Source organism: Mustelus asterias, chromosome 17 (genome assembly GCF_964213995.1).
Source record: "Mustelus asterias chromosome 17, sMusAst1.hap1.1, whole genome shotgun sequence".
NCBI lineage: Eukaryota > Metazoa > Chordata > Chondrichthyes > Carcharhiniformes > Triakidae > Mustelus > Mustelus asterias.
Window position 1 is genome coordinate 24,518,548 of NC_135817.1, and position 20,993 is coordinate 24,539,540.

At 44.4% G+C, this 20,993-nt stretch overlaps 1 protein-coding gene across 2 annotated transcripts in view; it reads right to left on the reverse strand.

Moving 5' to 3' along the window:
• Window positions 1-20,993, reverse strand: part of map3k15 (mitogen-activated protein kinase kinase kinase 15) — a 134,468-nt gene that overhangs the window by 96,989 nt on the left and 16,486 nt on the right. For both annotated transcript variants that reach the window (XM_078232396.1, XM_078232397.1), the window contains exons 2-6: window positions 19,799-19,938; window positions 12,817-13,010; window positions 10,081-10,249; window positions 9,121-9,227; window positions 3,133-3,303 (exon numbers count right to left, since the gene is read on the reverse strand). In XM_078232396.1, coding sequence (XP_078088522.1) covers window positions 3,133-3,303; window positions 9,121-9,227; window positions 10,081-10,249; window positions 12,817-13,010; window positions 19,799-19,938 — 781 coding nt within the window. The remainder of the gene's footprint in view (window positions 1-3,132; window positions 3,304-9,120; window positions 9,228-10,080; window positions 10,250-12,816; window positions 13,011-19,798; window positions 19,939-20,993) is intronic.

Sequence of the window (20,993 nt, forward strand, 5' to 3'; positions counted from 1 at the left end):
TAGGAGATTGCAAATCTTCATAAGACAGATTTTTTTGCCTTTTGCTAAAGCTTTTGACCTTGTGCCTCATGAAGGGATGGCATGGTGGCAAGCATTGTTGCCTCACATTGCCAGGGACTTGGGGTCAATTCTGGATCGGGTCATTGTCTGTGTGGAGTCTGCACGTTCTCCCCATGTATGCATGGGTTTCCTCTAGGTACTCCAGTTTCCTCCCACAGTCCAAAGATGTGCGGGTTAGGTTGATTGGCTATGCTAAATTGCCCCTTAGTGTCAGGGGGATTAGCAGGATAAATACGTAGGCTTATGGGGATAGGGCCTGGGTGGAATGTTATCGATGGAGGCTCAATGGGCCGAATAGCACCGTAGGGATTTTATGAAGTTACCCATGGCTAAACCTTGGATGTTATCTGGAATATGCATGCCAACTCTATGATGCACATGAGGGTAGGTGGACGACTTGCTAAACCCGTCTCTGCTGAAAGAGTGAGGAAAGGTTGTCCATCATCATCTATCCTACGATAGTTATAAATCGCCAAAAATGTGTTGGATAACCCTGAGAGGGATGCACTTGGGAGTCCAAATACTGGTGAGGTTGCAGACAAAGAAAATCTGAGTGCGGATCAGAGAAGCTGACACAAGGAATGGTGGCCAGAAAGGGAATGGGGGGAATTCTCCCGCCCTGCTCGCCACGGGAACCATAGCAGGTGGGGGTGGGAGGGGCAAACAATGCAAAGGTCCATTGACCTTGGGTGGAGTTCTCCAGTTTTGGGGTGAGCACGGCTGAAAAATCCCATCCTATGTGTTTAACCTGCATGCCATTGAGTAAACCCTATGTTACTTTCCAAGAAGGGCATCACAGAATCTACAATGCAGAAGAAGGCCATTCAGTCTATTGTACATTTGCCAACATTTTGAAGAAGCTATCCCATTCGTCCCACTCCCTTGCCTTTTGCCCACAGCCATGAAAATATTCCTATTCATACACATATCGAATTCCCTTTTCCAAAGTTGCTGTTGAATCAACTTCCAGCACCTTTTCCAGCTCATAACAACACACTGGGCCCGATTTTACCATTTTCATTCTAAGTGCAGAATCTGGGCGCAATTCAGATCCGAATTGGAAATCTATTCTCAGGCGCTCCCATACACACACAGCCTGAAAAAAAAAATCGCGAGTCTGAATCGTGCTGTGGGCGGGGCTTAGCACGCCCAAAACGATCGGAGCTCTGAACTGCACATGCACAGTGAGGAAAACAAATTGAAAATCGCGCCGCTGTCACATCGCTCTCAGGTCGCAAAAAGCAGATAAAGTGGCCCAGGAGCGATGGATCCCACTGATATCGCCTCACCCCCACAACTTAACTGTTCCCCTTATCCACCCACCCACCCCCACTATCCAGACTGATCACAACACTCTGCCCCCTTCCCCCCCCACTGATCGCCCACAGAGGGGCAGCAGACCCCCCTGCCCCTGCCCCCCACCCCCCCCAGACAATGATCTGGCCTTCCTACCCCCCCCCTCCCCACCAGACAACAATCTGGCCGAGCATGTCTGTTTCGCGCCAAATCTGGACACACAAATGCGATGGTAAAGGGGGAAATGCTGATAAAGTTGGGCAGGCAGTTCATTAATTCAATTTAAATGCATGCAAATACATTTAAATCGCTGTTGCGCCCATTTCGGGCGTGAATCAGATCGCGGCCATTTTTGGGCCTTGGTAAAGTGGGCATCTGCGTGGACGCGGGCGTGGATCGCGTTAATGGCCTCATGCTCAACTTTACCATGTTTCCGCGCCCGAAAACGGGTGCGATGCAATGGTAAAATCGGGCCCGCTGCTTATAAAAATCCTTCCCTCTAACTGGGTCTTTTGTCAAATATCCGGAATCCGGTCCCAGTACTAATCCTCCTGCTGCTGGGGGAAAAAAAAATCTCCTTGCTCACTCTACCAAAATTCTGCATTCTAATACTGAACAGCACTACTAAATCTCCCTTAATGGTCTGGAATGCATTGGTTGAAAGAGTGATGGAGACAGGATCAATAATGACTTTCCAAAGGGAATTTGATAAACATTTGAAAATGAATGCAGGGCTATAGTTACAGAGCAAGTGAGAATTGGGTAGCCCCTTCAGAGAGCCAGCATAGGCACAATGGAACTGAATGGCCTCATCCTGTGTTTCAAGATTCTATGCACCGAATTTTAATTCTGAAAAACCAATGGGTTGGGGTCATACCAGAGGCTAAAATGGCTAAAATAACCTGAAACAAGAAATGAACCTGCCTTGAAGGAAACCTGGCAGCTGAAAGAAGAATGAAAAGGACTGAATCTGTGAGATAATTCCATCTCCTTAAACATTCACCCTCTCAGCCAATACCACAGAGTGGTAGCAGTATGTACCATCTACTATATGTACAGCAGTATCTCACCAAGGCAGCTGCTTTGAAAGCCCCTTCCAAACCTCTGGCCTCTAACAACCAGAGAATAAGGGGAACAGACTAATGGTAACACCACCGTCAGCAAGTTTCCCTCCAAGTCACACACCATCCTGACTTGAAACTATTGTTGTTCCTTCACTGTCACTGGGTCAAAACCCTGGAACTCATTCCTAACAGCACTAACCTACACCACATGGACTGCAGCCGTTTAAAGCAGTTCACTGTCACTTTTTGAGGAGTAATTAGGGATGGACAATCCTTAATTTGCCAGCATAGCTCACAGCACATGAATGAATTAAAAAGTACCTCTACAGTACTGCTTGTGGTCCACGTGGAGGAATAATGTTTCCTCCAAGTCCAGCAAGCTGTCCAGTAAAATACCCTTTAGCCCTCATATCCCAATCAGTGACCACTGAACCCCAGTCAGCAGCAGACACCCTCAAGCATCCATCATGTGATCCCTGGCTATCTGGATCCTCCCCTTCCACCCTTGCAATAGGAACTGATTTCTTTCACTCATCCAAGACATATAGCAGCTTTTGTAGGATTTGGCCGTTTGTCATACTCTGATCTTCCTGACTTATGCACTTGTTACAAGTCAGAAAACAGCTCGATTGAACAATATAAATAAGGAGGTTTTACTCCTGAGAAATTCACCATTGCTTCCCAACATATTTCGAAGAACTTGAATCCTTACCATTCTATTGCACTGTCCCGATTGACCACATCCTCACAATACGAGTCAAGAAAGAGATCTTTGTAAATTCTTCCACACAAACAGTACATGTCAGGGGCAGGCCGCTCACATAAACTCAGCACCTCAAGCATTATACATAAGGCTTTTTGTCTGTCACCCGGGTGATTCCTCCTGCAAAGGCAAAACACAAACTAGTAAAACTAGGAATAAGGCTTAAGGAAAAGAAGAAACCCTTGCATGTGTATATGTAGCGAAGTGTATTCATTGGTGTAATGTAGGAAACATGGCAGCTAATTTGTACACAGCAAGCTCCCACAAACAGCAAAGTGACAATGGCCAGGTTATCTACTTTTGGGATGTTAACTGAGAGATAAATATTGTTTAAAGTTAAAGTTTATTTATTATTGTCACAAATGGACTTACATTAACACTGTAATGAAATTACTGTGAAAATCCCCTAGTCGCCACACTCTGGCACGTGTTCAGGTACACTGAGGGAGAATTTATTATGGCCAATGTACCTAACCAGCATGTCTTTCAGACCGTGGGAAGAACCGGAGCATCCAGAGGAAGCCCACCCAGACACGGGGAGAATGTGCAAACTACACGCAGACAATGACCCAAGCCAGGAATCGAACCTGGATCCCTAGCATTGTGAGGCAAAAATGCTGACCACTATGCCACCGTGCTGCCCGTAGATCAGGACACCAGACAGAACTTCCATGTTCTTTTTTGAAATAGTGTCCTGGGATCTTTTACGTCCACCTGAGAGAGCAGATAGAATTTGAGTTTAACATCTGATCCAAAAGATGGATGAGAAAACCTTTTGACAGCTAAGTCACCGAAAGCATCTCTGCTCCTTAGATTATGCTGCATATCAGAAAATTGAGTTTAGAAGGCAGTGCTGACTACTGTTGCACTACAATACAAGACCAGGCCCATAATAGCCCTGGGATAAGATGCCCCTCTTTTCTGCTGAAGCCACTTAGCCTCTTGAGGAGTGGGGAACAGATAGTGGTTTCTACATTGCTGTGCGGTGCTCTCACGCAGAATGGCTGTCACTCAGACCTGAGATGAAAAGAGAAGCAGGACACTTTAACCTTGGGAGGTTCAAAAAAGGTGCAATGACTGGACATACTCCTTTTGCCTGCAGAGGAAAGGTCCCTACATAAGAATATACGTAGCTTCTAGCAAACATAAGTGAACTACATTCCAAGCCTGACCGATCATCTTAAATTAGTGGTTAGCGCAATTCTTAGCATACCTAGGTTGTTCAGCAAATGCTGTCCAATTGCAGAATCACATGGAACATTAAGATACTATGTTCTGAGTTTTGCAACCACAGCTTGGTTGAGTACGGTCAGTAATCTGCTTATTGCGAGCAGCTGAAAGAACATGCTGCTCGATTCGATTTTGTCAATCGATGGAGCTATTCCCACCAATGACTTCCTTCCTTTGCTATGTCTTAACCCAAACTGATTCTATAATATGATCTTCTGAACCAGGATCATTTCTCACTATTGTACAGATCTCATCCTTTGTTAATACTTTTCAACCACATCTCGGTAATGGCTGTCATAACATACCCATTTCAGAGAATCACATAATTGATTGGTACTGTCAATTTATCCATTGTGTAATAAATGCTGTGAACATTCAGATCATTCTGTCTTTACCTACTCTGGCCTTATTTGCTGGCCCTGACAGAAATAATTGTCTAATGTTTGTAGGGGATCCCCCCCCCGCCCCCCCCCCCCCCCCCCACCCCAATAACTGTATTTTTAAAATTGGTTTCTGGGTGGAGAGGTGGAGTGGAAACTGTGTTGGGAAACATTTCCTGAAATGTTTTTTATAAAGTTTAAAGTTTATTTATTTGTCACAAGTAAGGCTTACATTATTAACACTGGTGTGAAATTCCCCGAGTCGCCACATTCCGGTGCCTGTTCGGGTCAATGCACCTAACCTAACTAACGTTTGTGGTCAATTTAATCTGACTTCCAGTAAACTTCCTTCTTAATAATCTTTGTTTTGTAAGAGTGAAGTTGAGTCAGTTCGGCCTCGTTTGGTTCCTTAACCACTTGACACAGGTCCAGTCTGGTGCCTAGGGTCTCAGTTCATTCAGTGATGGCTCCTCACCTCGTGTAACAGTCATACCTTTTCTTCCCTCAATATTAAGCAGTACTGACTTGCCAGCCGAGGAGAGATCTGGCTGGTAATACTCAGCAGGAGATTTCCTCGACCTTGTTTAACCTGAAGCCAGGAGATCTTAGATTCCTGTGTAAGTGTTAAGTACTCTCAGTGCCAAGCCCACCATGTGCCCCCATGCCTGCAGGTGGGATGGGGAAGTACCAAGGGAGTGGGAGAATAAGTTGCCACTCATAGACATAACTTTTGACTATAATTAAAGCTGGTTATCCACGGTTATTCCAATTTTTGACACCAGTCAGATGCTAGTGAATGGAAATTTTTCTGCAGAGTTGTTTCCTGATCCAATGCCAATAGAACTGTCCAATATTTCCTTTGATTAGTAATGACTGTTTGAATGACTTGTTAACCCAGTTCAGAAGACATTAACTGATTCAAGGGGAGAAATTCAACTCATGGTCATTCATTTTGACCTGAAAAACCAGTAGCCAAGCACTTAAAAGTTAGGAGGAGGGGCACCACCGTTGTCCCAGTGATGCCCAAAGTTAAACCACATTGATGTGGTTCTATAAATGGATGATCAGCCCATCCATCTGAAACATGCGTAAAACTCCTTTTCTCTGCAAATCAGTGCCACACGCTAGTTGTTGGGCCCAGGTTACAGCAGGTGCAGAGCAGCTTGACGAGTGGTCTTTAAAGGGACGGCGAGTGGCCATTCAAAAGCTGGCACAAAATGTTTCGCTGGTTGTATTTTTCTGGAGCAACAACTGGTTCTCCCTGGCTCCAAAATAATATCTGCTGCTGGCATACCCCTTCCCAAACTTTTAAACCACCCACCTCCCTGAGCCTAACTGTGCACCAGTTCAGTGTCAGAGCTGGCTGCAATAAGTCAGGCCAACTAAATTCTCCTGTGATCCAGTCGTGGATAGGGTTGTTTGCAGCCCTTTCCCAAAGGACCGGTGTGGACCAGTTACATTTTTTCTTAAACTTCAATGGTCATTGTTTTCCAGATTTGAACATGAGAAAGCAGTACGTTGGATTCTGCAGTGAGGGAGAGGTTAACTGAACAAATTGTGAAGCTTGCTGCTAGCAAAGGCCATAACAGGGTATTATACTGCCTCTTACTAATCGTTAATTGAATCCTGACGTTAACAGTTAATACCGCTCCTTGTAACTGGTCCAGTTATTAAAGACTGTTTATGTCACACCAATTCCACATGCCAGCCCTCCCTTACCAAACTAAACTACAAGGAAACGTAGCTGGCCAACTAACATGATGATGTTGGAAAATTATAGCAATAGAAACAGGTGCAGACCATTCAGCCCATCATGTCTGCTCTGCCATTCATTTGTTCATGGTTGGTCACTTCTCAAATCAATGTTTCACCTGTTCTCCATATTTCTTGATTCTCTTACCTAACAAGAGTCAATTTCAGTTCAGAAAGCTCAGATTGTGTTCCAGCTTCCACAGCCATTTGGGAACAGAGTTCCAGACATTGATTACCCTTTAGATGAAAAAGTGTCTCCTGAAGTTGTTCCTGAACCATCTAATTCTAATTTTAAGATTATGTCACCTTGTACTTGATTCTCATATCAAATCAAATCCCCCTGACAATTTAAATATCTCTCATAGAAATCAGCTCTCGGTTACTTTAATGGTTGCAAATTATTCAATGCAGGAAGGTGTCAGAGATCACTGAGTTGAACTCAGTAATGAAGGGATTGAGATGTTGTAGCTGGGTCAGGATTCCAGGGGTGGTGGCCTGTCCACCTTGCAGGAAGTGGGGGGAAGGACAATCCCACCTTTGGATGGTTCTGGAAGTCCAAACTGCATTTTACAAAAATTAGGCAATTCACTGCCTGCAGTCCAGGCGTTCACTTCTTTAAGAGATCCAATCTGATTGGTCAGCTGCTCTTCAGGCCTCACACACTGCCAGAAGTGGTGGCCACTCCGGGGATTGCAACAAGGCAGTGGCAGCAAGCATGCCACAGATCCCAAGTAAGGGAATCGGGTTGGCTGGGGACATTCAAGCAAGCTCCAGTGAGTGAGGAGTCATTCATGGTGGCACGAGGGCCTTTCTTAGTGGGCAGTCCAGGGGTGGGGGTGGGGGTTGAATTGCTGTGGGCTATTGAGTGCCTAATCAGAAGAGTTCCCCTCTCTCCCTGAGCCCACAATGAAGAAACCAGGTTATACCTGCTCGCTTTCCAACATGGCAAATAACTCACCCACTGCTGGTAAAATATCAGAGGCAGTGGGACTAGGCCTTTAAGCAGTCTTCTATGCCTGACTGAGGTACTTGGCATTTGGGGAAGTGGGTGCTTAAAGCCACTCCCCCTCCTCCCTCTCGACTACTCCCAAAACCTGCATCCCACAATCCCCACCCTGCTTTCAGTCATCTTTGGTCTGGGGTCCCTCAGTGATCCTGGGTGTCTGGTGGGTGCATTGCTGGCAGCTGCCTACGCTCCTAGAGGCAAAATGATGAGCTGTCGGCCCCTGGTTGAACTTCCACTATCCAGGCCCTGAATCCTGGTGAAGGCCTACCAGTAGCCAATTAAGTGTCTGTAGGGCATTTTACACCATCGGGTCTCCCTCATGAAACTGACCAAAGTTCTCTGAACAAAGGGCCAGAATTCCACCAGCTGATTAAATGTTGTCTTTTGTTTATGAACTTATAAGGACAGGTTGCAGAAACATCCATTCCCTCGTGTTTACATTCCCAGGAGTTTAGATAATTATGGAGTGAGCTAATGGTGGGGTTCAAAATGATGAGAACATTCAACAAGAACAATACATGGGGAAAAAAAATCTCTGGCAAGGGAATCCAGAACAGCACGATACAATCTCAAAAGCAAATTCGGTTTTACTTTGTCGAAGGAAGTGAAATCAGGAAGCTCACACAAAAGGTACTAGAAATCTGAAATTTATACCCTAAAAAAGTTGTGGATCATGGAATCCCTACAGTGCAGAAAGAGGTCATTCGGTCCATCGAGCCAGCGCCGACAACAATCCCACCCAAGCCCTATCCCCGTAACCCCACGTATTTACCCTGCTAATCTCCCTGACACTAAGGGGCAATTTAGCATAGTCAATCCACCTAACCGGCACATCTTTGGACGGTGGGAGGAAACCTGAGCACCCGGAGGAAAGCCACGCAGACATGGGGAGAATGTGCAAACTCCACACAGTCACCAGGGGAAGGAGTTGAACCCGGGTCCCTGGCACAATGAGGCAGCAGTGGTAACCACTGTACCACCGTGCTGCCCTATGCCAGGAATCAATTTGGGAATCATGACCGAGATTGATATATTTTACTTGGATAAGAGTATTGAAGGATATGGAACAAAGGCAGGTAAAAGATGTTGAACAACAGATGATTCATGGTTTAACTCAATGGTGGAATAGACTTGGGAGTGGGGGTGGGGGGGGGCGGGGGGGGCTGTCAAATTTATTAACCTTTGGCATGATGTGACTAGTCACAGGTTTTACCAAGTCTTACTGCAGCCTATGACACAGGCCCCCAAACGGAGTGTTCTTGTGACTATCCACGGCTGCATTTTAATTATTGAACCTAATTGGTAGCCACATGCCCTCTTGCCACATTCAGTATTAAAATGCCATATCATAAATAAATGACAAGAGTCTAAGGGTCTTACACAACTGATCTATGCTCCACGGAGACCTCGTCTTACCTTTCTTCACTGAAATCTATCGACCTCATCTTCTATTAATTTCACCCTCATGTGTATATCTGGCTTCCGCTTAACTCACCAATCTAAAGTAAAAACGTCCCAAAGTACAAGAAGCAAGGCATTCTCCCAGGCGCCTCACAGCACTAACTGTACCTGTTCAGTGCAAATGCATAGTGAAACTTGATGTTGTGCTGATTGGCCAGGTCACAAGTTGGCAGCAGCTCAAGGGTCTCCACCAGCTTCACCATGCCATCATAATCCTGTCAGAGCAAGAGTGAAAAAAAACTCAGCACAAAAACATTGAAGACCAAAATAAAACTTGACATTTCTGCTGAGGTAAAACTTCTTTGAAAGGTTGGATAGCTTAACTAAAGTAGACATTGAGGCTTGAACTCACAACCTTCTGACTCAGAGAGCTACCAATGAACCTGACTGATATCATTTAAAGATGGTCGTCTGTGGCTTGAGTATAAATTACTAAAAATATTGATACAGATATTAATTCAAAATCCTTCCAGTTTTGCTCCATCCTACATCTGCAATCTTTTCCAGTTCTATATAACCTCCCAAATGGTATCTCGCTTTATCTCACTGTCAGTGATGGTTTCAGCTGACACACACTCTGTGGAACTCCTTTTCTAAACCTCCCGGGCTCAGCAACTCTATCTTCTCGTTAAAAAATCCTTGAAAGAGATTGGGTGGATTAAGTGCCGTGACGGAGGTAGGAATGTGGAATGTTTCCCGCTGCGGAGGCTTGTGGCAAGGACATGGAGGGATTTGGAAAACAAGGCAGAGAATTTTAAAATGAAGGCATTGCTCAATTGGGAGCCAATGTAGCAAGCACAAGAGCGATGATGAATGGAGAGGACTATGGCCACAGGCAACAAACGCATGGGTGAGGGGTTCAGCAGCAGGTAAACTGAGGTGGGCTGAGCCAGGTGAGATTATGACTCAGCTCCATTACGTTATAAGGGAGCTATATAAATGCAATTTGTTGTTGGCCATATTGTAGTCTCACTGTCTGCATGCTCTTCTCATTTCCGCTACTGAAACTTCCATGTAGTATTTTTCTTTAAAAGACCATCTCTTCCAAAGTACTCTGCTGCTCTGTACCTGGATGTCTCTGTATGAGAAAAGCAAGTTTGTGATAATGTCAGGCGTGATGACCTCAGTGCTTTCTATACGCTGCTTAATGCCGGAGAGCTGCCAGGCAAGCTCTTCTCCTTGGTATTTCTCCCTCAATTTTCTCATGTCACTCAGTAGAGTATCCTTGACAAATGTGCTGTGAATACAATGACAAAGAGGTTGCACAACAATAATGTTGAAAGACAATAATGTGTTGCAAGTGACAAATCAATTGACAAGTAAAATTATGGAGCAGCGAAAACAGAAAGTTATAGAATCCTACAGTGCAGAAGAAGGCCATTCGGTCCATTGAGCCTGCACCGACAACAATCCCACCCAGGGCCTATCCCCACAACCCATGCATTTACCACAGCTCGTGCCCCTGACACTAAGGGGCAATTTAGCATGGCCAATCCACCTACCCCGCACATCTTTGGACTGTGGGAAGAAACTGGAGCACCCGGAGGAAACCCATGCAGCTAAGGGGAGAATGTGCAAACTCCACATAGACAGTGACCCGAGGTTGGAATTAAACCTGGGTTTCTGGCGCTGTGAGGCAGCAGTGCTAACCACTTTGCCACCCGCCCAGTGTGACATGAGGTTAAAACTGTAAATGTTATGGATCCATTTTACCCATTTATTTGTTGAAATTTCCATAAGTGTGCTCCTAAAATAGTAAAAACAATGGGTGGAATTTTACCATAATTTGTCAAGAGTGTCAGGCTCTGATTGAAAAGTGCCAGTGTTTCTCCAGATGCACAACCAAGTTTTCAGGCCAGATTTCCTGGCACTTAGTGCACCCCGGGCCAGTTCCAATCGGTAATGCCAACCTGTGCCAGGGGCAGTGCCCTATGGAGGGGTCTCTCCACATGGGGGTCATACTTACCTTGGTGCCCCCGACGGGTTCCCCTTGACTGATTCCAGTCTTTATATACCTGGTTCAAACCTTGCCGACATGACGTCACTTCAGCAAGGTATGAATATTCATGGGGGGGACAGAGCAGGGATCGTATGGCTGAGAAGCTCTTTAATAAGATTTAAATGTATTAAGATATATGGAAATGAGGTTCCTACCCTTGTGGTTGGGCAGTGGGGGGGGGGCGGACCTTGTTACATCACCAGCAAGGGGCATGAAAAATTTTGAAACGGGATCTCGCCAGCGAGAATCTTGTTTTCCAGATTTTGCGACCACATCAACATTTATGGTGACATCATAAATGGTGATGTGGTCGCAAAATCTGGAAAAATCCGGGTCAAACTCTCCTTCTATGGGCATTGGCCATTCCTGCCAGTGGCCTTGTCCGGTTCCATCAAAAGTGACCCCTCCCCCGGCAGGTTCTCCAGCAACATTATAGGCAAGCCACACAAAACGCTGTAGACAATTTTGTCATTGTGTTCATGGCCAATCCACCTAACCTGCACATCTTTGGATATTAGGACATTACCCAGGCTGATAATTCAGTGCAGTTCTGAGGCAGTGCTGCATTGTTGGAGGTGCAGTCATTCTGATAATATAATAAGCTGAGATCCAATATGCAATCCCATAATAAAGGATATTTCTTCTGGTGAGTAACGGATAATCCTCTCTCAGCAAACAGCACCAATTAGCTGATCAGAAACAGAAAATGCTGGAAAAAGTCAGCAGGTCAGGCAGCATCTGTGGAGAGAGAAACAGAATTAACGTTTGAAGCCTTCAGAGTGAAGAGTCATACGGACTTGAAATGTTAACACTGTTTCTCTCTCCACAGATGCTGTCAGACCTGCTGAGATTTCCAGCATTTTCTGTTTTCATTTCAGATTTCCAGCATCCATATTATTTTGCTTTTATCCAATTAGCATATCAGTCACAAGAAGATAAGAACTAAGAGCAAATTCAGTCCCTCAAGCTTGCTTCATAATTCAATACGATCATGGCTAATCCAATCTTGGCCTCATCTCCACCTTCCTGTCTTTCCCCATAACTCTTCAACCCACTACTAATTACAAACCTACCTATCTCCTCCTTAAATTTGTTTAATGTTCCGGTGCCCACTGCATTCTGGGGTATAGAATTCCTTTGAGTGAAGTAATTCTTAAATCTGCCACCCATTAGCCTAAAACTATGGCCTCTCATTCTAGAATGTCCAACAAGTGGAAACATTAACTCGGCATCATCTGATTGTTGTCTGGGGGATTTTATTGGCTCTCTCATTCCTCCTTCTCACACCTATGGTCTGACAAGTTTAACTTCTTCTTTGAGAATGGGCTAATCCCATTATCAAACTAGCCTCCCATCCAAAGAACTCCCCCATCCACAATTTTGGATTTGATTCTCCAATGTCCCTGCCTAGCGGACACGTCCTTCCTCCCCCCAACCCCCCTACACCCCATGACTAGCAGCTGCAAGCTCTTTACCTTAGGCTGCAGCTGCAGCCTGCTCTGGAGTACTCCAGGCCTGGCTGGAAGCCAAGCCCGTCATTCAGGCTAACTTCCTGGCGAGGATCCTAAAGAAGGGTCGCATGGTGTTCAGCTTTCCTGGCTACTAATCCCCTTTACTCCCTGTCCCTGTCAATATTGGCCCTTATCTAAACATTAATATTGTTTTCAATTAGGTTATGCTTTAATTGTCTTTTGATGGGGGGGCGAGAGGGCGGAGTGTCCAATCTCCCTGTTCTCCATCTCCCCGACCATGTTTTCAATTACCACCTCAAATTTTAATATTTCTAGTCATATGAAAGTAGCTACCAGGAGGTAACATCAATATTTTTCAGGAGGCTGATGAATTTTTCCACCAGTGATTGGCAGAAAGGTCCCAGCAAGTTGTCCCAGCTCGGTTGTAAGTACTCTGAGACTCTCCGTTGAAAATCATTCTCACAGCACAGGAAGTCATCATTGGTGGTCGTTACATACGGGATGAAATGATAATTCCCACTGGCAGCCTGGCAAAAAGAAAATACTTGTTTGAGTCAACTTGAAAAATGATTAGGACTATGCATAAAACATTGGGGGGAATTTTACCATTTTGAGTCTAAGTGCCGGATCTGGGCATCAAATAGATCCGCGCCTGGAATCCTCTTTGCAGCGCGCCCATACACGTTTTGCCGGCTCCGGCCCGATCCGCGCTGTGGGCGGGCTTAGTGCTGGCGGACCGATCGGAGCTCTGAACTGCGCATGCGCAGTTCGAAACAAATCTGACAGCGCGCCCGGGTGCGAAAAAAGAAGCAGAAAGTGGAGAGAGCGGCTCTCTGACATTCATCCTCTGGTTGGGGGGGCGGGTGGGTGGGGAGGAGGTGTGACATATCATCCCCTGGGGCGGGGGGGGGGGGTGGAGGGGGAGGAGAGAGGGGGTGTGACGTATCATCCTCTGGTTGGGGGGGTTCCACTGCCTGTCTGCGGCCGATCCCTCCTGGCACCATCACTGGTACACTACCAGCCACAGATTACTCTTCCCTGCAGGTGCGAGAGAGCGGGAGAGACCCGACCAGAGGATGACCTGGGTCAGAGAGCCGTTGCAGGCTCTGACCCCGCTCTTTGGAGGCTGCAGCGGCGACTTCAGACTTTTATTTTGCAGGTCGGTAACAGCGCGGACGTGGATCGGGCCAGAAGACGGTAAAGTGGGATTTGGCGGTAGAGTTGGGCGCGCAGTTCATTAAGTCGATTTAAATGCATGCAAATGCAAAATCGGGTGTCGGTAAAGCCGCAATCTGCTCGGAATCGGGTGCAGATCGCGGTGTAGGTCCATCGCCCAACTTTACCGCGATTTCGCGCCCGTTTAAGTTTTGATAAAATCAGGCCCATTGTATTACATGCCAGCATAAGAGATTGAACCTCATGCTGCAGAGTGTAGGTTGGGGAAATCGCGCAGATGGTCCAAGTAATGGAAGCCTGAAAAACTCATCATTCAGTCCAAGCGCAAACTGTGAATTGAACCTTCACAACCAGAAGCTTGTGTTACGACAAGAGGTTGATCCCCTTTTGACCTTGCTTCGTAATCTGTTAAAAGTGTTTGGAAAGGTGTTAACTGTTCTTCATTAATGTTTAGGGCTTCATTTACAGAAATATCTGACACACACTTAAAGTGAATAATTAACAAGTTATTCATTTAACCAACTGGGAACTTTAACTAAAACAAGTAACATGTTGATTAAAGTAAGGTTCGACTGGAATGCTGTTCAAATAAATACAAGGATCTTTTACAAACAAAGAAAAAAAATAAGTTAGTCACTCTCAAAAATATAAAATCAGGTATTTTGGCTTTGGAAAATCTTTGGAGATCTCCTGTCGATTCCGTTGTCTGTAAGCTCTTTCTGATTTGGTACCCTTTGTTAGATAGATGGAGAGTTCTCTTAAGAGAGGGCTCTTGCCCGCTCAAGGTGTTGAGTTGGCAGCTCTTCTTTTGAACTGCAGGCAGGCAGTTGGGTTTCTCTTTATAACTCTGATGACCTATCAATTTTCCTGCACCAGGATTGGTCTGATGTTATCAACAACAGCAAATTCAAATTTGATAGGTTCCTGATAGCTGAGTGTCTTATTTAAACTGATTACAAATGTTGCAGTCTGCGTACCCTGTGTACCTGTATTGTAAACATCCAAGCACTGAACACAAAACCAGCTTTTAAAGGGACCACACTTCACAAACTCAACTTCAGAACATTTGCAATACGACATCTGGGCCCTGGCTCTAACCCAGTAGATGGAATTTTCTCATCCCACCCACCACAGGAATCATAGCGGGCGAGACACAGACCATGCAAAGGTCCGTTGACCTCAGGTGGGATTTTCCAGCATTGGTGCGAGCACGGTAAAATCCCACCCAGTAAGTTAAAGGAGAGTGAAGTGGGATGCGATAATGCCAGTGTGGCACTTGCAGCACATAAATGTGCAATGAAAACTGGTACAAAACTGTACACTGCTTCTATGCCATATCTGTGGCACAAACACCATGATGTTACAGTGATTCAAACAGTGTGGCCTTGTAGCTTGTCCTTCAAGATCCAAGTTCTTTCCTACAGCATAAGTAGAGCTCCAACACCAAGAGCCAAGACTAGACCTACAAGTTTTAGTGAATGACTAACAAATGACAACTAGAAATGGAAAAGTAAATGGATTTACTGTTAGGAATTTGATGGCTTCAGTTGTTGTATGATTGTGCCTAAAGTAATTCACCAGGGAATAAGAAAAACAAAGACTTGCATTTGTACAGTACCTTTCATGACCACTGGTCATCCCATAGTGTTTTATAGCCAATTAAGTACTTTTTAAAGTGTAGTTATTGTTGAAACATAAGAAATGTGGCAGCCAATTTGCTCACAGTAAGCTCCAACAAACAGCAATGTGATAATGACTAAATCATCTATTTGTGATGTTGTTTGAGGGATAAACTTTGGCCAGGACACTGGAGTGGTCTCCCCATGATCTTCTTCAAAACAGTGCCATGAAATCTTTTCCATCTTCCCGAGAAGGGAGATAAGATCTCGGTGTAATGTCTCAAATGAAAGATTGTACCTCCAATAGTGCAGCACTCCCACAGCACTATAGTGGTGTCAACCTGGGATTTCTTTTTATGCTCAAGACCTGGAGTTGGACCTGAACCTTTGACCCAAAGAGACTCACGTGCTATTAACTGAGCTACTGCTGAATCTTACTGAGTCATGCCTGAATAAGTTCCCGGATTTGTGTACATCAGAGTCATTATACCCAGATTTATAGTTATTAAAACAAGACTGGGCATGATTGCAAAATGCTGTTCCAAACGCACACTTAAATTATACCGGAGGATCTGGGCCAATCACTGTGGGCAGGGTCTCCCTCCCCCCCCCCCCCCCCCCAGCCCAGTCCCCCACCCCTGCATCCCCAGGGTGCCGTGTTTTGTGGTGGTGGCTCGTCATTGTCCGACAGTGGGATCTTCTGGTCCTGTCGCTGTCAATGGGGTTTCCTGTTGCTCGCACCCCCTGCTGCCAGGGAACCCATGGTGCAGGTCACTGTCAGCTGATCTGGAGGATCCCACTGGCAGAAATGGTGGAAAAATCCCACCTCTATGGAGAATGTAATGCAACTTTCTTCTGCCTCCAATTAGGTCCCTCTCTCTCTCTATGCCAGAAAGTAGGTGATCATACATTTCCTGCTGGCACTGATCTTCTCTCCTCTCCCTCACTAGACCTATGCCATGAGTAACGGCATGACACATGAATACAAGTCGCATTTCTTGATCCAGCACTTGCCTCAAGGAGTCAGACTCTAACACCCACTCAGTGGGTGACTGACTGTTGCAACATAAAAAGATTTCAGCTGCCAGAAAGCAATCAAGAGACTTCAGAAGGCAATTTAGAGGTTGATGTGGAACTGGAGTCATACTCAGGACAGACTGGATAAGGACAGCAGTTTTCCTTCCCTAAAGGATGCTAGTTAGCCAACTGAGTTCTTTTGACAATCCAGTTAGAACAGTAAGGTAAAATAGAAAAGAATGTAGATAAATCAGATGAAAAGATTTTTTACATTAAATCCAAAGTTAATGATGCTGAGATAAAGGACAGGGAGTGTGAAATTCAAAATTGGCAGTAGCAGATCAGCTGCCACTTATAATCAGTGCCCACATTTCCTTTGCTTTGAATTCAATGGAATGAAAAACATGATAGGGTGCATTACGTCAAAGTTGAATTTTACCCCCAGAATTTCTTACAAAGGGCCCTCAGAACAGAAGTGGGCTACTTTGCCCTTGAGCCTGTTTCCCCCAGTCAATGAAATAATGGCAATGAAATTTGCAACCAAAGTCCTAGCTTTGCCCCAAATACACTTGATACCTTTGGATAATAAAAATCCATCAATCCCAGATTTAAAATTAATAAAGACCCAGCATTGATTGCTCTTTGTGGGAGAGCATTCTAAAGTTCTGTCATCTTTTGCGTGTACAAGTGTTTCCTAAAATCCTTCACCAATCTTTTATGCAGAAGTGTTTCATCCCTGAAAGATCTGATTCGAATGTCCGTACAATGGCCCCATCCCAAGATTGCACAATCAATTTCTCTCCATCTACCTGTTCCCCTTAATATATCTTGAAAGCTTTGATCAAATCATCCCTTGGCCTTCAAAAGTCCACAGAATAGTTTGTGTAAACATTCCTCATAAGCTAACACTAGGGTTCCAAGAATCTTTCTGATAGGTCAGCGGTATATTCTCCCACAAGGCCAACATATCCTTCTTAATGTGTGCTGCCCAAACTGCTCTCAATACTCCAGGTCTAACCAGAGCTTTGTACAGTTTAAACATAACTTCTATTCCCTTATCATTTCAATCTTGACTTAAAGGTCAGCATTCAATTAGTCTTTTTAATTATTTTCTTAACCTGTCCATGACATTTTGCTCATTTACACTGATGAACCCACATGTCTCTGAAGACCTCCCATTTCTAAGATGCACTTTCAGAGAGTCGGTGTAGACTTGATGGGCCAAGTAGCCTCCTTCTGCACTGTAGGGATTCAACGGACTATGGACCAGTTCTACTTCAATGAGATCACTTCTCATTCTTTCCTCAATTTCAGTTTCCTCAATCTCTCCTCATACAACAATCATGCTATCCCAGAGATTAGTCTGGTGAACCTCCACTGCGCTCTCTATGGCAAATACATATTTCCTTAGATAAGGAGACCACAACTGTACATAATACTCCATCTCACTAAGGCTCTATATAAGCACAAGACATCTTTATTCCCGTGCTCAAAGTCCCTTGCGATGAAGGCCAACAATTTATCCATGTTCCTCATTGCTTGCTGCACCTGCATGCTAGCTTTTAGTGACTTCTGATGGGAGACAGGTAGGAAAGTGGGGGTAAGGCCACATATTAGCCATGATCTTATGAAATGGTAGAGCAGGCTCGAGGGCCAATGGTCTACTCCTGCTCCTATTTCTCATGATCTTATGAAATGTAAGATAGGCGTCATCTAGTCACTATTACTCACATTTTTCTAGTGTTTCTCTTGGCACTTTCCATATTCCACTATGGGTCCAGGCCTGTCACCTGGATTTCTCAGTGATAAAAGTTTTTTTTTAGACGTTATTCACTTCTTTTGCAGGCTTTTTTTTTGAATGGGTGACAAGGTGTAAAGACCATCGCCCAGCCTTTTCTGAAGCACAAAGACTGGGCTTACCAGAGTAGAAATATGAAAATATATAAATTGACATTGGAGGCATTGTGGTACAGTGTGTAGCATACCTGCCTCAAACACAAGCTCTGGGTTCAAGTCCCACTTCAAGACCTGATGTCCAAGGAAGGTGTGTTCATAATGTGGCCAAACAGGTTAAGTAGCAACTCCTTCCTACACAATGGCAGGTGGTAAGGATGAGAAACATTCCTGCTCAGTCTTGGAAAGACCTGCCTTTGGGCAGAAAAGTGAAGAAGATAGGTTGAAGTTAGCCAACTTTCAGCATTGTGGAATTGTAAAACCTGCAAAAGCCAATGAGCAGTTTCAAAACTCACGGCCCCCCAAGGAAAAAACAACTAAAAAATAAATGGACAACTCAAAAACAAGTCGAAATGCAAGTCCATTCCTTGAAGGTGACTAAAGAAAAATAAATTCATTTTTGGCTTCTTTGCAATTCTATTGTAAAGCCCATGTCTTGGAGATATACTTTGGATTATTTTCTCTTTGAATGCATTGAACAGATGGTGACTTTAAACCAGAGTCTTGACTCCTTACATATTTCCATCAACTTTTGATCTAGTGCCTCTTGCAAACCTTGTAAATAAATGGGAAAAGTGGTTGAACAGATCTTGGATTTCAACTGGGAATTTCTGGTTCTGCCTAACTATTCCTTCTGTTAGGAGGCAACACCCGTAATAACAACTCCAATACTGACCGAGAGTTTAAAGGGAGTCTTAACAAGTATCTTGATCCGTGCGATCTCCTGGATTGGTATTGATTGCCTGGGGTGTAGGCTGGTGAGGGTTGGAGAACACTTTTGTTGAGTAACTTCTTTTCCTTCAGGTCCTTGAACTTTTTCTCCTTTTTGCCTCTCTCAGGGTGTTCCATGACGATGAGAATAGGTGGGCCTTTGTGGTTTAGGACAGGTTTGAAGGCCTAAGTAGTCTTTTCTTTCCTGTCAATTTAGTATGTTTGCAAGCCTGGGAAGGAGTTAAATACCATGACGCATGAAGGAAACATGAACATCTAGAATGCAGGATTCAACCAGAGCTGGCCCATTGATGAAAGCAAAATACTGTGGATGCTAGAATTTGAAACAAAAACAGAAAATGCTGAAAAATCTCAGCAGGTCTGACAGCATCTGTGGGGAGAGAATAGAGCCAACGTTTCGAGTCTCGATGACTCTTTGTCAGAACACCTGATGAAGGGTCATCTAGACTTGAAACGTTGGCTCTATTCTCTCCCCACAGATGCTGTCAGACTTGCTGAGATTTTCCAGCATTTTCTTTTTTGTCTCTGGCCCATTGATGTTTCAGCACAGGGTAATTGAGCTATCAGCAAGAAGTCAAGCTTACAGGTTGTAGTGTTTACTTTAGGATCTTGTGTAATGGTCAATATTATGAAATCTTGGGGCTTCACAAAGTCTAAATTTTAAAGATGAATTCCAAAGAGAACAAAAAGTGTGGGGCGGGGGGGGCTTTAATTTGAAATGGCAGATCATTCCGACAGAAACCAAAGATACCGCCCACGAATACATGTCAGAAATTAATATATGTTAGAAAATATGAATGAATATGAAAGTGAGTAACCTTGAGTGACTGAGCAGTTTCCAGGTCAGTGTTGTGGAAGAGAATGACATTGTTCGTCATGCCGAAACTTTCTCGTATACCAAGATGATAAAAGAGCGTCGGCTGCCTGAAAATATCACTCATGTCCACCACAGCAATGTCTGTAAAACAAGAGCATGGTCGCAGTTTAATGAATGCACACTGCAGTCCGCCATTATTGTCTGGTGGTGGCCATAATAACATCTACTAAACTATGACCACAACACAACAAATTTAATACCAGCTGTTTCTTTTTTATCTATTAGCTCCCAGGATGTGGGCCTCAACTACTTTCTGTGGTAGTGAATTCCACACATTCACCACCCTGAGGTGAAGAAATTTCCCCTCACCTCAGTCCTAAACGTTTTCCCTTTATCCTCAAACTATGACCCCCTAGTTCTGGACAATGAAACCATGTTGCTGTGGGACTGGAATCAGTTATTGGCCAGAATGGGTAATGTAGCAGGTTTCCTTCCCTATAGGACATTAGTGAACAGTTTCGTAGCTTTACAATCAGTTTTAATGAATCCAGTTTTAGATTGGTTTAAAAAAATGAATTCAAATTCCAAAGTATTTTGGTGGCAATGGACCTTATTCTTTCACTGAATTATTAGCCCTGGCCTCTGGATCAGTAGCATAACCCTAGATCAGTATTGTGTTTGGTTTGCACTCTGTTAACCTCAGCAAGACTGTTGTTGATTATGTGTAATTAGCCTCATTGCTATTCTATTACTTATATTGGAAACTTCATATAGAGGCCATGGTGTTAGGACAGGATTGGCTGTGATGCCACCTCATGATAGGTGGCATTTAGAAAGGGACTATGCAGCCTTACACAGGGAAATAACAACTCAAGTAAGGTACCATGGGGGTGCTGGAAACTCATAGAACCATATTCTAGCATGAGACAGCTTCTTTAAAAGAGAAAATTGAGACAAAAGAAAACTTGAGGCAAGGTGAGAGAGACTGCAATAGATACAAGCAGAGACATTTAGATCAAATTTCTTTGGCTGAGTTGGACTGGGGATCACTCTGAATCAGGACAGGAATGGCTCTACATGGGTTAAAGATAAGCAGGAAGCTGATCAAATCAAATCAGTGCAAATGAAACAGGATAAGGATTAAAGTGGATGGAACCAAAATTCCGAAAGTTATCTTCCAGTGATGTAACGTATGA